At 47.8% G+C, this 14,261-nt stretch overlaps 1 protein-coding gene across 1 annotated transcript in view; it reads right to left on the reverse strand.

Annotated features, from left to right (window-relative positions):
• Nucleotides 1-459: 459 nt before the first annotated feature.
• The window catches only part of LOC143104524 (guanine nucleotide-binding protein G(i) subunit alpha-2-like), an 86,132-nt gene continuing 72,330 nt past the window's right edge, over nucleotides 460-14,261 (reverse strand). Inside the window, exons 6-10 of the mRNA XM_076268622.1 lie at nucleotides 6,830-6,958; nucleotides 3,098-3,227; nucleotides 2,509-2,662; nucleotides 1,882-2,099; nucleotides 460-1,528 (exon numbers count right to left, since the gene is read on the reverse strand). Of these exons, the coding sequence (XP_076124737.1) occupies nucleotides 1,909-2,099; nucleotides 2,509-2,662; nucleotides 3,098-3,227; nucleotides 6,830-6,958 (604 nt within the window). The 3' untranslated portion in view covers nucleotides 460-1,528; nucleotides 1,882-1,908. The remainder of the gene's footprint in view (nucleotides 1,529-1,881; nucleotides 2,100-2,508; nucleotides 2,663-3,097; nucleotides 3,228-6,829; nucleotides 6,959-14,261) is intronic.

Raw genomic sequence — 14,261 nt, forward strand, 5'->3', positions numbered from 1 at the left:
TATACCCAATCAACCTGTATGTGTGTTTGAAGTTTCAGGACGAAGTTATCTGTTCAATTCTGTAACTGGAGAGCGGCGCTGGCTGGATGGAGCATGAGAAGAGAGCAAGGGAACATCCATTCGTTCCTTACACCTAACATTGGCCGGCCATTTTATACTGTAACTTGGAAGGAGCCTAACAAAATCCTTATAGCCGTAGAGTGCCAATCCAGCATAAATATAAAATCAATGCTAACATTTTTTAATGTGTTGAGTGACACTGGAAATGACTACCCAGAAATTAAATAATGGTGATTATACTTCACTGATTATACTTCACTGGCAAAATCCAACTTCAGAGTTAATTGAATAGATTTGTGATGGAAATGATTGGAAGAGTATAATTAAAGAATGCTGAAGGCGATATGCATTTAATTATAGTTTGTCATGATTATTAAAGACGACTCCAAGATCATCAACTGATGGAAGGACTTTTATTTAAATTAAATCATTATATAGGACTTTCAAAGCATTTTGAAATGAGTCATTACCAAAAAACTACCCTTTTTTCTCAATTAGAATGTGTCTCGTTAAATCACTATTTATCCTTACACATGTGCAGAACAAGAAGAGCGAAAGTACAGAAGAACAGTAGGTCAAACAGCACTGATGAGATCACCTCTACGAGTCCATTGTAAACTCAAGGCACAAACATAATGCAAAGGTTGTGGAATGGGACAACAATAATTATAATAATAATATAAAATAAAAACAAAAAAACAATAGATTGTTAGATACTTCCGGGTCATGTAGCACATTTTTCCCTGGCGCGAAGCATTTTTTTTGTGTTTACATTTTTCTCTTTTTTAGTATTTTTTTTCAAATTTTTATTTTTTGTCAAAGGAATGTTATGCTTTTTTGTGCAGGTTATTCAGCTAATACATTGGCTATCAGTCATGCAGAACAATATGCAGCTTGGCTACGAATGCGGACTTCATGTAAACATTATAAAAAAAAGCATTTTCCTTTTTCAATCATTCTCCCTATCCATGCCGACGCTCCTTTTTTTAAAAAATAAGCTTTACGCAATTAAAAGTTTAATAAAATTTGCACATCAGATTTTCTAAAGTAAAATGAATGTATTTATATATTTATATATATATAAAAAAGGTTTATGTTGCCTCTCTAATAATCAACAACGAAAACCACAGGCAAAACAAACAAATAAACAAACAAAAAAACACAATTGTTGATTTGTGGTCAAAGCCCAAGGAGTTAATACGAGAAATATGGAACCAACTCTGTTTTTGTTTTGAAACTTAAATATTATCCGTGAGCCGGGGCAGGTCTGGAGCAAGAGGGAGAAGGAGAGGGCAAGGCAGCCGAGGATGCCGCCCTTCCCAGCCCTTGCCGCGGCGCAGTCTCTCATGTTGTCTTTAGAAAGAGCAGAATTGAAGCAGGAATCAGGGTTGGCCAGTGCAGTTGGTCGAGACGATCCCCCCCATCCCTCCCTTCTTACCCCCCTGGTCATCAGAGCTGTTCAAGTAATCTAGGAGACAAGAGACACAACGGTTGAGAAATGAGTCAAGCAATACTGAAGTCAGCAACACTGAAGATTCAGCTACACTGAATAGTCATTTTATAATCATTAAAAATAATATGAACTTATTTTGTTCCAACAATGCATCCATACACCATGCACCGATATAAAACAATTGTTTTTCTCTTTAGCAATGTTTCAGCACTTTGTAGCAGCAAGTACAGTACATTTAGTTTTTTATTGTTATTTATTACTAAACCAGGGTCCCTGTGGACACTAAACCCAAATGTAGCATGGGTGCTTCCCCACACACCACTGCTCCCCGAGGACTGTCCACCTTCCCACGGACGCGCATGACTCACCTTGGCTCCTCCCCCAGCAGGCTTGCTTTAGAAGAGACCGCAGTCCTTCAGGTTGTTCTTGATGATGACGTCGGTGACGGCATCAAAGACAAACTGCACGTTCTTGGTGTCCGTGGCACAGGTGAAGTGGGAGTAGATCTCTTTAGTATCCTTCTTCTTGTTGAGGTCCTCGAACTTTGTCCGGATGTACTCTGATGCCTCGTCATATTTGTCGGGCCCTGCAAATAGAGTGATGAGAGAATTGGTGGTTTTGTGACACATAAGGAGGTACTCTACAAACACTCATCAAAAGAAAGAAATGTCTGCAGGGATGGCATCCAAATTTGAGTCTTTGGTCATAAACTTCATTGTTTACCCTTGTCTCCTCTAGCAAACCTAAATTATGTCCCTACTTTTGTGGTGATCGGCAGGTGGTTATGCACCAGAAGACAGATTACTTGGACTAACATTCCTAAAACAAGAATCACATTGAAAGCGCTTGTAGACTTGCTGGACCAATCATCCTGCAGAGGCTCATCCTCTTAGCCAATCAGATCCTTTGAAACAGTGCAGGAACACTGGAAAAAGAAGTCCCATTGTCATAGGACGTAACATTTGGCTAATAAGAGTCTGGGCTGAGAGTCTTACCGCTGTACTCGGGGAAGCAGATGGAGAGGGGGCTGCTCTTGATCTTGTCCTCAAACAGGTCCTTCTTGTTGAGGAAGAGGATGATGGAGGTCTCTGTGAACCACTTGTTGTTGCAGATGCTGTCAAAGAGCTTCATGCTTTCATGCATGCGGTTCTAGGGCAACAAACCAGAACAACACAGATATTGGTGCCAGGAAATGCATCTTTTTCTTTTTTAATAACTCAAACTCCTTGGAGAATACCATTGGCACTTACTCCAAGTTTGCTTCCAATATTTCCCCAAACCATTTACAACAAAATAAACAGAACATCCAGCATTTTATTGATTTTTATGTAATTGACACAGCTAAGCATAGTTTATATTGACTGTGACTCAGTCATTCAGTCATTCTTTGACGTAACTGCATACCCCAGGGTTTTGATGACATTTATTGCGTTTACAGAAGCTCACAGAGTAATTACTGTACCTCTTCACTAAGACAGCATGGCTACTGAAACTATTATTACCTTATGCAACCTGCATCACCGACTATCCTCTGACGTAAGGAGGCATCTCCATGTTTACTCTTAGCTACGGAGCAAGACTCACCATCTCCTCGTCCTCGGCCAGCACCAGATCGTAGGCACTCATGGCCACGCAGAAGATGATGGCGGTCACGCCCTCGAAGCAGTGGATCCACTTCTTTCTCTCTGACCGCTGGCCGCCCACATCAAACATCCTACAGGGGGTTAGGAATTCACATGGTTAACTCTTTATATTCAGTGATCTCGAACTGTTCCCCAAACAAGCAGAGCTAAATCCAGACCAAAGGAATGAGGTCCATGTGAAAAAGAAATGGAAATGAAATGGACACTTGTCAGTCACACAAAGGAGACTCTTGAATGACATATACACGGCGAATGACCATGTTGGTCATACTTAACTTGGATGGTCCCCTTTAGACTATCTACAGACGCTCAGAGTCAGACTACAAAGAAACTATGTGTTGACTATCTGTTACTATAATCTATGGCAGTGTTTCCCAAACTTTTTTTCTGGGGACCCACTTTTTAAAAATGACAGACCATCGCGACCCATTTCACTTCAAATCTACCCTGCAACCACCAATATTGTTTTAGGCCACAGGTTCTCCAACTTTTCTATGCCTCCCCCAACCATACATTGCTATAGGATCTAGATAGATAGATCCTGCCTTGAACACGGCTGTGTTGCATTTTGAGAACCATCAGTGTGAAAAGATACGTTTTAATGCGCATACGAGAATTTGGGGAAATTCTCGCATGTTGCACAGTCGTCATTCGTCAGCATAGTAAGCTGTTCCTGTATTTCTAAAAACAATTTGTAGGCTACGTTGCATTGCAGACAAATTGGTCCATAACACTGTGGACGTCAATTCCGATGTAAACAGCAAATAACTCAAGTCATTATATTGTATTGTTGTATTATATTATATTGTATAGTCGTTATATCAGAACAAGGCTTTTGCGCAATAGCCGGAAGAATGCGCCTTTACTTTGGAGTGGAATTATAGCCTAATATAATGCACTGTTGTGCATTTTAAATCAGAAATAAGAATGTGAGGAGGTTGCTATTAACTTTAAAGATTGCATCTACAATCAAAACTATCTACATGCAAATTGAATGGTCTTATGTCCGGTCTATGGATGTCTGCTTTAGTTGACAGCACGGTCACTAGATTTTAATCGGTAAAGTTGAGGAGCTGGTATCTGTTAATGTTCGTGCAAATAGGCGGATTCATGTCCCTTGCAGTTTGCAACTGCGAGGTACATGGCAGGCGCCCCACGGAACGGTTTCATTTTGAGAGGTAGATATCCATGCTCTGGCACCCCCTCTGCGATGCGTTCGTCCCCCAATTTCATGAGCTTTTATGACAAAACCGTGACTGTGGGAGTTAACAAACTACATCCTAATAGAAAACTGTTAGCTTTCCTGGTATCAAATGACAAATGGTATCAGTTAGGCCTATAACACAACATAAATAGTGCTGGCGACCCAAATAAAATCTCCTGCGACCCACCCGTGGGTCGCGACCCAGACTTTGGGAAACATTGATCTATGGTTATGGTTATGGTTAGCGATTGGGTAAGGTTACGTTCAGTTGATAACTAGAAAGACTGAACTTGAATTTCAAACCATCTGTAAAGTCTCGGTAGACAAACAAAGCATCACCCAAATACTTTCTGCAACTGTGGTTCATGGGCATTGAATCTGATGACGACATTGTTACTTGTTAATGTTGCAACATGGCGCACACATGGTTTAGGACCTCTTGCTGAGGCTGTGTGTGAGGGATGAGCTAACTGACTGAAGTTTTGAAGAGTGGTCTGAAAGAGCAGTTCTGCACTGCGTGTTATGTTTAAGTATGAATCTTATGTTAAGAGTCCTGGTCCCTCCAAGGATTCTTTTTTTTGTTGTTGTAAATAATGATTTCCCAGTGATGACTTGTAACAAGCCAAATCACAGCTAATACCAGAGGACAAGAGGCTTAGATGGAAAAATGGAGAGACAAAGAGACAGACAAAGAAGGAGCAGAGAGGAACTGAAAGAGATTGAGGGAGACAGAGAGAGAGAGAGACAGGAGAATTGGGTGATATTGCATAACATGAGGGGGGGACAGAAAGAGAAAAAGAACAGAGAGAGAGAGAAAGAGAAAGAGAGAGAGAGAGAGAGAGAGAGAGAGAGAGAGAGAGAATGACCACTGCTGAGGAGCACAGATTGCTGCCAAATAGAGGGAGCTGATTCAAGCACACAGAGGGCTGAGGTACAGGGCAGAGGTGGCAGTTCAGAATCATTACTCAGTAGGGATATTGGGATATTGACAGCCAATACATCAGCTTGCATTTGCACATGTAAGGACAGGTGCTGTAGGCAGGACAGTGAGGGTCAGACACTTGCATAGACCCTTGTCATTTCTGTGGCATTTGTTGGCATTTTCCAACTGGCACTGTTGCCATGGTTATGGCAAGACTCAGAGTGTGGCAGGGTTGAAATGCAGGGGAGGTGCGTGTGGTGGACAAAGACATGGACCGTGGGTCTCACATCACATATGCAGTCTTCAGTGGAAAGGTGAGGAGAGAGACTTGCTGATTCATAGCGGATGGTGCCAAATGACCAAGAGACACTATGTGTGTGTGTGTATGTGTTTCTATGGTGACGGTGTATGTTTAGGTTTTGTGTTTAGGTGTTTTATCTGGGCCAATCCTTTTTTAATGATATAAACATGTGGGTAGTTTGGGTTTGTTGTATCGCTGCGGTATAGGTGGTTAAAGTAGAATGATGAATGCTAATGTCTAGAATTAGCCGTGAGTGATGGCAGATGAGAACAGGAGGGCGATTAAAGTAGCACATTAACATAACGGCATCGTTTTTACAAGTACCTTCACCCTTCTTTCCCTGCTACCATATCCCATTTCCCAAACGTCAACCCAGCTCTATCAGAAAAATGCAATCATCTTAGTCCTTTCACACTGGGTGAGTCAATATGCAAAACACTTTCGTCTCACTCTCCCAAACTTTGATACACACAGACACACACACACACACACACGGCCAGACCTTTAAAGAAAACTAATAAAAGTGTTGTCAGGTCCTGATTGGCAGTCTCTGTTCTATTTGATCTGTGCTTCCAAAGGTTCCGCACTGACATTTCTGCTGTGTCCTCTGTAGCCGATAATTAAAAAAGTAAACTGCTCCCATGTTTGCTCCAACCTTGGAGATGGGGCCTGGGAGCCAGTGGGGGAACAGAGACTCCGGGGCCCCTAATGCTGTGATTCATCAGAGGCCTTCAGAGATGGAGAGGATTCAGTGGCCTTTAGGGCGCTAAAGCGTCTCTATCTGCTAGACACAGACTTTCTGCACACACACACACACACATCCAGACAGCCAGGCAGGATGCAGTCAATCACGTTTCTCTGTTCCTTAGTCAGGTTTCTCACTCCCCCATCCTGTCGTCTTATGAGTGCGAGTGCGAGCACAAACACACACACACACACACACACACACACACACACACACACACACACACACACACACACTTTTCACAGTATTGCTCAAATCAGGTTTCTACAGAGAGGGAAGTGAAGCAGGAAGTTAAAGCTTCCTTTGCTTTTTCGCAAAGAGTTCATGGTTCAACCTTCAGAGAGAGAGAGAGAGAGAAAGAGAGAGAGAGAGGGAGATAGATAGATAGATAGATAGACCGTGAGAGTGTAATAGAGAGTGAGAGGGAGAGAAAAAGAATGAAAGAAAGAGAGGGAGACAAAGCCAGACAAAGAGAGAGATTGTTGTGGAGAGATGGCTTACTTGAAATGCAGGTCCTTGAAGGTAAAGTGGGTTTCCACTATGCCAGTGGTCTTCACTCTGGTGCGCAGGACATCCTGCTGTGTGGGGATGTAGTCCGCCTTGGCTATCCTCTCCAAGTCGTTCAGGTAACTGTGAAATGCACACACACACACACACACATTACATATGCCATCTAGCTCTTCAAGGAAGATTTTCTTCTCAAGCATATCCTGTGTACAGACAAATACCCATACCTGTGCACATAATGACCTACACACATGCATGCGATGTACACAAGGAGCCATAATGAGCAGTAAAAACCATCCTCCCACACAACCGTGTGGCAAGGTGTGGCTTGTTTAGCACATGTCTTTGACACGGCGGTTCTATTTCTCCTGCCCTGCTAGACTGTCTCAACCCACAGGAGGCTGAGGGGATGAGGGGACAGCCCTTCCCTCCATCTGCAATTGCAGCTCACGCTGCCAAATCCGCCGTGTGGATCAGGGCCGGACGTGGGCCAGAACAGGGCCTGCTCTGTGCCAGAGTCGGTGGAAAAGACGGGAGTGGGTCTTGTGCCGCCACACAGCTAGTGTGACCCAGTGAGTCAGGACTCAATCAGTGTCGGCCGGCGAAGTATTTGGTGAGATAAAAAAAAAAAAACTCATCCTTGCAGTCCTGGCTCTCCCCTACTCCCCCCCACCCCCTCTCTCTATGTGTTGATGGCAGGGACTATATTGCACCGAAAACATCCAATTTCCCGCCGTTTATGGGTGAGAAACAATTGTGTTAGTCACAGTCTGAGCGGGGCTCTGGCTCGAGCCCTGCATCACTGATTCAATTGGAAGTCATTACTGCTGGATTCCCGCTCTATGTGGACAGACACGGGGTAGTTGAACGCTTCTGAGAGGCCTTAATTCATGGAAATGTATTGTTTGGAGATATGTACCCATCCAGCCTCCCTCCATCGCTCCCTCCACAGCCCCTCCCCCCACACACACACTTTCAGTTCGGCCAAAGTGGTCACACGCTCAGAATAAAGAGCCACTTTCTCTGCTTGTGTGTTGGAGCCCGGGGGCGGCTGTCACTTCCAGTCTTCAGAGGCCACATTAAATGATCTGTGTGTAAACAAGCCTGTGGCTGTGTGCAGTCTGGCGGAGCCTTCCGTCCCTGTCTCAGCCGAGGCTGATGAAGACCCAGCCACTGTCCAGGCTGAGAGGACAGAGATCCAGAAGAGGCCTAAACATCTACAACCGGACGGGCACGGAGGCTGGACACAGGGAGAAGACAAGGTACAGCGCAATGTTTTGGATGAGGCTGTGTGTGGACAGAGACATGCTGGTCCTAAATGCACTTCTCAAAAGCCCTTGGAATGTTGAGAAGTGTTAAAACGGAGTGTGCCGCTTCTATGATGTCATCAGTAATGGACTACTAGGGGTGAGTCCAGATGTTGGTGGGTGCAGGGCCGGCGGAAGGCATGGGCATTCTGGGCAATTGCCCTTGGCGCCAAACTACCAGGGGCGCCACAGCGTGGCGAGCTATAGGCTACAACATTGAAAACACATTGATTGTCAAATAATGACATAGACGGTTTAAATGCGGGAGCAGTAAGTAATTCATTTTCAGTGATATCGGTTAAATAACAGTCATGAATGAGACGTTCAAAGCATAGTGCTGCAGAAGAAAAGTGCACAGGTTGAAAAACTTTTCTCCCGCGTATGGGTAGGCCTACTGATCTTCAGCCTGAATCGTCAGGTTGCTAGCAGTGGAACGTACAGTAGCAGAGGGACAACAATGTAATAAGGTAAAATCTGAATCTCACCATGTCACCGAATCAGGGGAGCAATGAGCTCATTTCCCTGCAATAAGATGGTCCTATCGCGGGGTGATGAGACAGCGACACTCGAAGTGCGTTCCTAATGTTTTCGTTGTGGTCCAGTAACGCTGGAAAGTAGCAACGTTGAGCTCCCCCACATTGAAACCACCCCCTATCTGCACGCTGCAGCCAGGGGCTTTTGGGAAGGTAGCACACAGTCGAAAGTGGCACGCAGTCTATGAACATGAGGGTGACATATTCCTATTTCGCCCAGGGCGCAGGACTCCTTCCGCCGGCCCTGGGTGGGTGCAGAGGGGGAAACGCATGTTCTATTTCATTTCTACTGACCGCCAGAGGCGGTGCTTTCAGCACCTGGATTTCCATCACATGCACGTGCAGGTCGAGTGTTTATATCAACAAAGTCACTCGTGACATGGGGTGACGCATGACCCCGCCCCGGTATTTAAGGTGCGCTCACCCCGGAAGTGACCTCTTGAAATCTTCTCGTGTGGAAGCAGGTTGTTTAGAGTGTTAGCATATTTTCGTGGACTAACGCTGAAGTCTTTTCAAACCGTACGGTTGGAGCTGCGATTTCTCGCCCTCTTATAAGACTGCGATTTGTCTACGTGACTTTCTATTATGATCGGTAAGTACACTTTTCTTTATTGATACCGTTACGAGTGAGCTCGCTCTACTGCGGTAACTAGGCCTATGTGGAATCGTTTGGGTGTTTTTTCGCCTTCTAAGCGATTCAGGGTGCCTTAAATACATTTTTGTTTAATGAAATGCCTTCGCGGTCTCGCAGGCTTCTTGAGTTAATGACGGATCTTGTGTTTTCCGCAACGTCTTCCTAAGTGAGTTTGAATTCAAGCGAATTCCACTTTTGTATTGGAAGTGCTAATTTCACGTTTAGGATATTGTTTGTTCGCGTTTTCAAACGCTCTCTTCTGTTTCTTATTTATGAACTAAGGCGGCGCGGTGAGCGTGTGTTCGCTCCTTATTTGCGCATATTTGTTTAGCCTACTGCATTTGATAGCCTCCTTGATTTTGTTTTTGTTGGTTGGTGGTAGTATAGGCCAACCGTTAATTTGTGAATTAAGCTATTGTTTGAGGCATGTTTATGATTTGTGTAGACTGCCGGGCCCCTCTGGAACCGGAGGATGGCCACGATAAGTGTCCAAGCTGTCTGGGCATGGAACATTTAAGGCAGGGTTTGACAGACCAGGCTTGCATGAATTGCAGTTGCCTGAGCGTAGCTGCAAGGACTGCTAGGCTAGCCCAACTAGAATAGGGGTTAAACTCCCAACCACCCTCTGCAAGGAGCCGCATAGGGTCTCCAAAAGCGCGGAAACGCAGAGCACACACACGGGAGGCCCCTGCTAAAAGGAGGCTTAAACTCCCTAGGCCAGATCCTTTAAACCAGAAGGTGGAAGACATGGCTTCGGAGTTCGCTCAGATTAAAGCGATGCTCCTTAATCTACAAGGTCCGGGAGCACAGCCTGCTGGCGATCACGCAGCAGCCGCTTCAAGGTCTTCATCAGAGTAGCCCCCTGTGCTGTCCCCAGCTGGGGGTGCCCGAGGGGAGGATGTGCTCTCTATCAGGGCCTCGGAGAGCCTATCGACGGTTGATGAGTGGGCAGATGATCTGGGAGATGCAGGGTCTTATGGCTCTTACACCCAGGATGCTTCTGGACACAGCTCACTGAAGGGCTCAGTTGCTAGCCACACATCAGCGATCAAACCCGCTGTGAAGATAGCGCTGGCACGCCTGGGCTTAGATGCATCACCAGCGCAGGTAGGTATGCAGAGCGCCTTTTTCAAGCAGGCCCCTTCTACTGCATCTTTTAGCGTGCCTCCTTCAGCTCCTTTCATTGAGGAGTTACAGAGATGCTGGGCTGACCCCAGACGTTTCTCCCATCTCCCCAGCGACTGCAGAACCCTGGCTAGTATGCAGGATGCAGCCAGTCATGGGCTGGACCGCATGCCATGTATAGAGCCGGCACTTGCCGCCCTTATCCTTTCACCTGATGAGGCATTAAGGCCAGATGCTCGTTGTCCCCGGCCACAGTGTCGCCTGACTGACGAGCTTATTGGGAAGAGCTATGACTCAGCGGCGCGGGTTGCGCGTATAGGCAACTCAATGTCGCACCTTATACTGTCCCTGTCGCAGACCCTCCAGTCCTCTGGAGCAGACCAGTCGGCAGAAGTGCTGAGTGAGGCCTCACTGAAAGCATTTGGGTACATGACAAGGGAACTGGGGAGACTAATGTCGTCCCTGACCCGACGACAGATATGGCTGGCTCAGTCACCATTGTCTGAGCCCTGCAGGAAAGCCCTTCGTTGTCTCACGGTGGTTCCTGGACAACTCTTTGGGCATGCCGCACAGCAAATGCTCGAACGCAGCCTACAGGTAACGCAAACCAGGTAGCAGTTTGACTAGCCTGCGCCGTGCATCCGTTCGGGGACAGAGGCCTGCTACGGCGGGTGATACTCTTCAGCCAATAAGGCGGACCTTTGCACAGGGGTCAACAAGGCCAGAGCGGTTTCGCCGGCCTGCTGACAACCAGCCCTCTCACAGGGAACGGCGCACACCTGAATATCGCCCCTTTCGGAGTAGGAGGGGGCGAGGAGGTAGACAGTGACGTCTTCAGGCCGGCGGTCGGACGCTTCACCAGAGAACAGCTCAATTACTGGGAAGCGAATACAGCAGACCCCTGGGTAGTGTCAACCCTGTCAAAAGGGTACACCATCCAGTTCAAGCACCGACCGCCGAGGTTTCAAGGGGTCAAAATGACTGTGATGAAGGACCAGGGCAAGGCTCTGGCCCTGCGCCAGGAGGTTCGGGCCCTCCTGAAAAAAGGGGCCATCGAGCAACTAGGGCCACCATCACAAGACAGTGGGTTCTATTCCACATATTTTTTAATTCCAAAGAAGGGGGGTGGACTTCGCCCCATACTGGATCTAAGGCAGTTGAACAGCCATCTAAAAGGTATTCAAATTCCATATGCTTCACACAGCAGAGGTATTACAAAGCGTCAAGCAAGACGTCTGGTTTACAACCATAGATTTGAAAGATGCATATTTTCATATTCCAATTGCACTTCACCACAGGCAATTCCTCCGCTTCGCTTTCGAGGGGAGGTCTTACCAGTTCCGGGTCCTGCCATTCGGAATCTCTCTGGCCCCCCGGACCTTCACAAGATTTGCTGCGGCAGCCCTGGCTCCGCTTCAAGGCAGAGGTATGCGCATCCTTCCTTACCTAGACGATTGGCTTCTCTGTTCCCAGACAAGGGCAGAGGCATTAAGGGACTCAGCCCTACTAGTCGCTCATGTCACCAGGCTAGGGCTAACTGTGAATTTCGGGAAGAGCTCCCTAATCCCCAGCCAGCAGACGGTGTTCATTGGAATCGAACTGGACTCGCAGACAATGAGGGCGACCCCATCTCAGAGGAGGGTAGGCGAGATTCTCCTCCGCATAGTGAGATTCAGAAGAGGCCGAGCTCTGACGCTCAGGTCCTTCCAGGTGCTGTTGGGCATGCTTACAGCAGCTTCTTCCGTCGTCCCCCTGGGCCTCCTTTCTTTGAGGCCTCTCCAAATATGGATGAACAGGCTAGGGTTGCATCCAAAGCACCACAGGCACAGACTGGTGACTGTTACCGCCCGTTGCCTAAAAGGGTTACAGCCATGGAAGGAGCGTTCGTTCCTGACTGCCGGGGTTCGTTTAGGGATCATACCTTCTCGCAGAGAAGTGGTAGAGACCAACGCATCCCTGGCCGGATGGGGGGCTGTTTGGCAGTGCAGAACTGCCCAAGGCACATGGGACCCTCGACAGAGGGAACAACACATAAATGTGTTGGAGCTACAGGCAGTCGCTCTTGCTCTCGAGCATTTCCTGCCAGTCTTAGCAGGGAGACATGTCCTTGTAAGGACAGACAACATGTCAGTGGTTTACCATATCAACCACCAGGGGAGCACAAGGTCTCTAGTGTCCCTGAGGCTGATTCAGCAGCTACTCTCATGGGCCTACCCTCAGCTATTGAGCCTGAGGGCAATGCACATCCCAGGCACACGGAATGTCACGGCGGACTTCTTGTCCAGGCAACAACCTGATCCAGGGGAATGGAGGCTGAACCTAGAAGTGGTGCACGCCATCTGGCACCAATTTGGCAGAGCGGAGGTGGATCTTTTCGCCTCTCAAGCCACAACACACTGCCCCCTCTGGTTCTCACTCAGGGAGTCAACAAGCCCCTTGGGCCAGGATGCACTGGCGCATGGGTGGCCCCAGCAGCTCCTGTATGCATTCCCCCCACTCCCGCTCATACTACCCACTCTAGAGAGGATTCTCCGGGAGGGCCACCAAGTGCTGCTTGTAGCCCCCAGGTGGCCAGGGAGAGTCTGGTTCCCGGTGCTATACAGCCTGCTGGACGGACAGCCTTGGCGTCTCCCTGTGCGCACAGACCTCCTCTCTCAGCTGGGTGGCCGGATCTGGCATCCGAACCCAGCACGATTGCAACTTTGGGTGTGGCCTCTGAAGGGCCTGAACCACTGCTAGGGGCATGTGACCCTGCAGTGGTACAGACTATCCACAACTCACGGGCACCCTCCACTAATGCGCTTTACGCTAATAGGTGGAAGCTTTTTATACACTGGTGCCAAGAACATGGACAGGAGCCAACACGTTGCCCGATACCGACTATCCTCAGTTTTCTACAATCACGGTTTGATGACGGACTGGCGGCATCCACTATCAAGGTGTATGTAGCTGCAATATCAGCTAGGCATAACAAGGTAGAGGGAGTTACAGTGGGATCCCATAGTCTGGTGACCCGTTTTCTCAAGGGTGCTCAGCGACTGAGGCCCCCTCAAAGAAGGATAATACCTTCCTGGGACTTGCCGCTGGTGCTGAAGGCACTGTGTCGTCACCCGTTCGAACCTCTGGGGAGGTCAGGATTAAAATGGTTGTCTTTGAAGACGGCTTTTCTCCTAGCCATGTCATCGGCGAAGAGAGTGGGGGAGCTACACGCCCTGTCTGTCAGCCGGGAGTGCCTACAATGGAGTTCCGATGGCACAGGGGTGACCCTGTGGCCGAACCCGGCATTTTTACCCAAAACCTTCTCTGCAACGTATGCTAACCAGCCGCTCAGTCTGGGAGCATTCGAGCCCCCAGCCCAGGGGGAGGAACCGGGGCAAGGTGACATTCTTCTATGCCCAGTCCGAGTATTGAAAGCCTATATTGAACAGACCGCTGCCCTCCGGCAATCAGATTCATTATTCATCTGCCACACTGGACATGCGCGGGGCCTGGCTTTGTCCAAGCAACGGCTATCCAAGTGGATCGTGGAGGCCATCAGCTATGCCTACTCTGATAGTGGCTTACCGGTTCCACCTCGCGTTCGTGGTCACTCGACTCGGAGTGTGGCTGCGTCATGGGCAGTACTACGCGGAGTCCCACTTTCTGACATATGCATGGCGGCCTCATGGGCATCGACTTGCACATTTGCAAGGTTTTATAGGGTCAATGTGGCCACGAACCTCGTAACCACAGCCGCCCTCTCAAGCCATTAAAAGGGTATGTAGATCTTCCTCGTGACCCTGTTGGTATTTGTCATCCAGGTGCTGAAAGCACCGCCTCTGGCGGTC

Source organism: Alosa pseudoharengus, unplaced genomic scaffold (assembly GCF_046254945.1).
Source record: "Alosa pseudoharengus isolate Yale_2024_CS ecotype anadromous, Long Island Sound unplaced genomic scaffold, YU_APseudo_1.1 YU_APseudo_1.1_scf_5, whole genome shotgun sequence".
NCBI lineage: Eukaryota > Metazoa > Chordata > Actinopteri > Clupeiformes > Clupeidae > Alosa > Alosa pseudoharengus.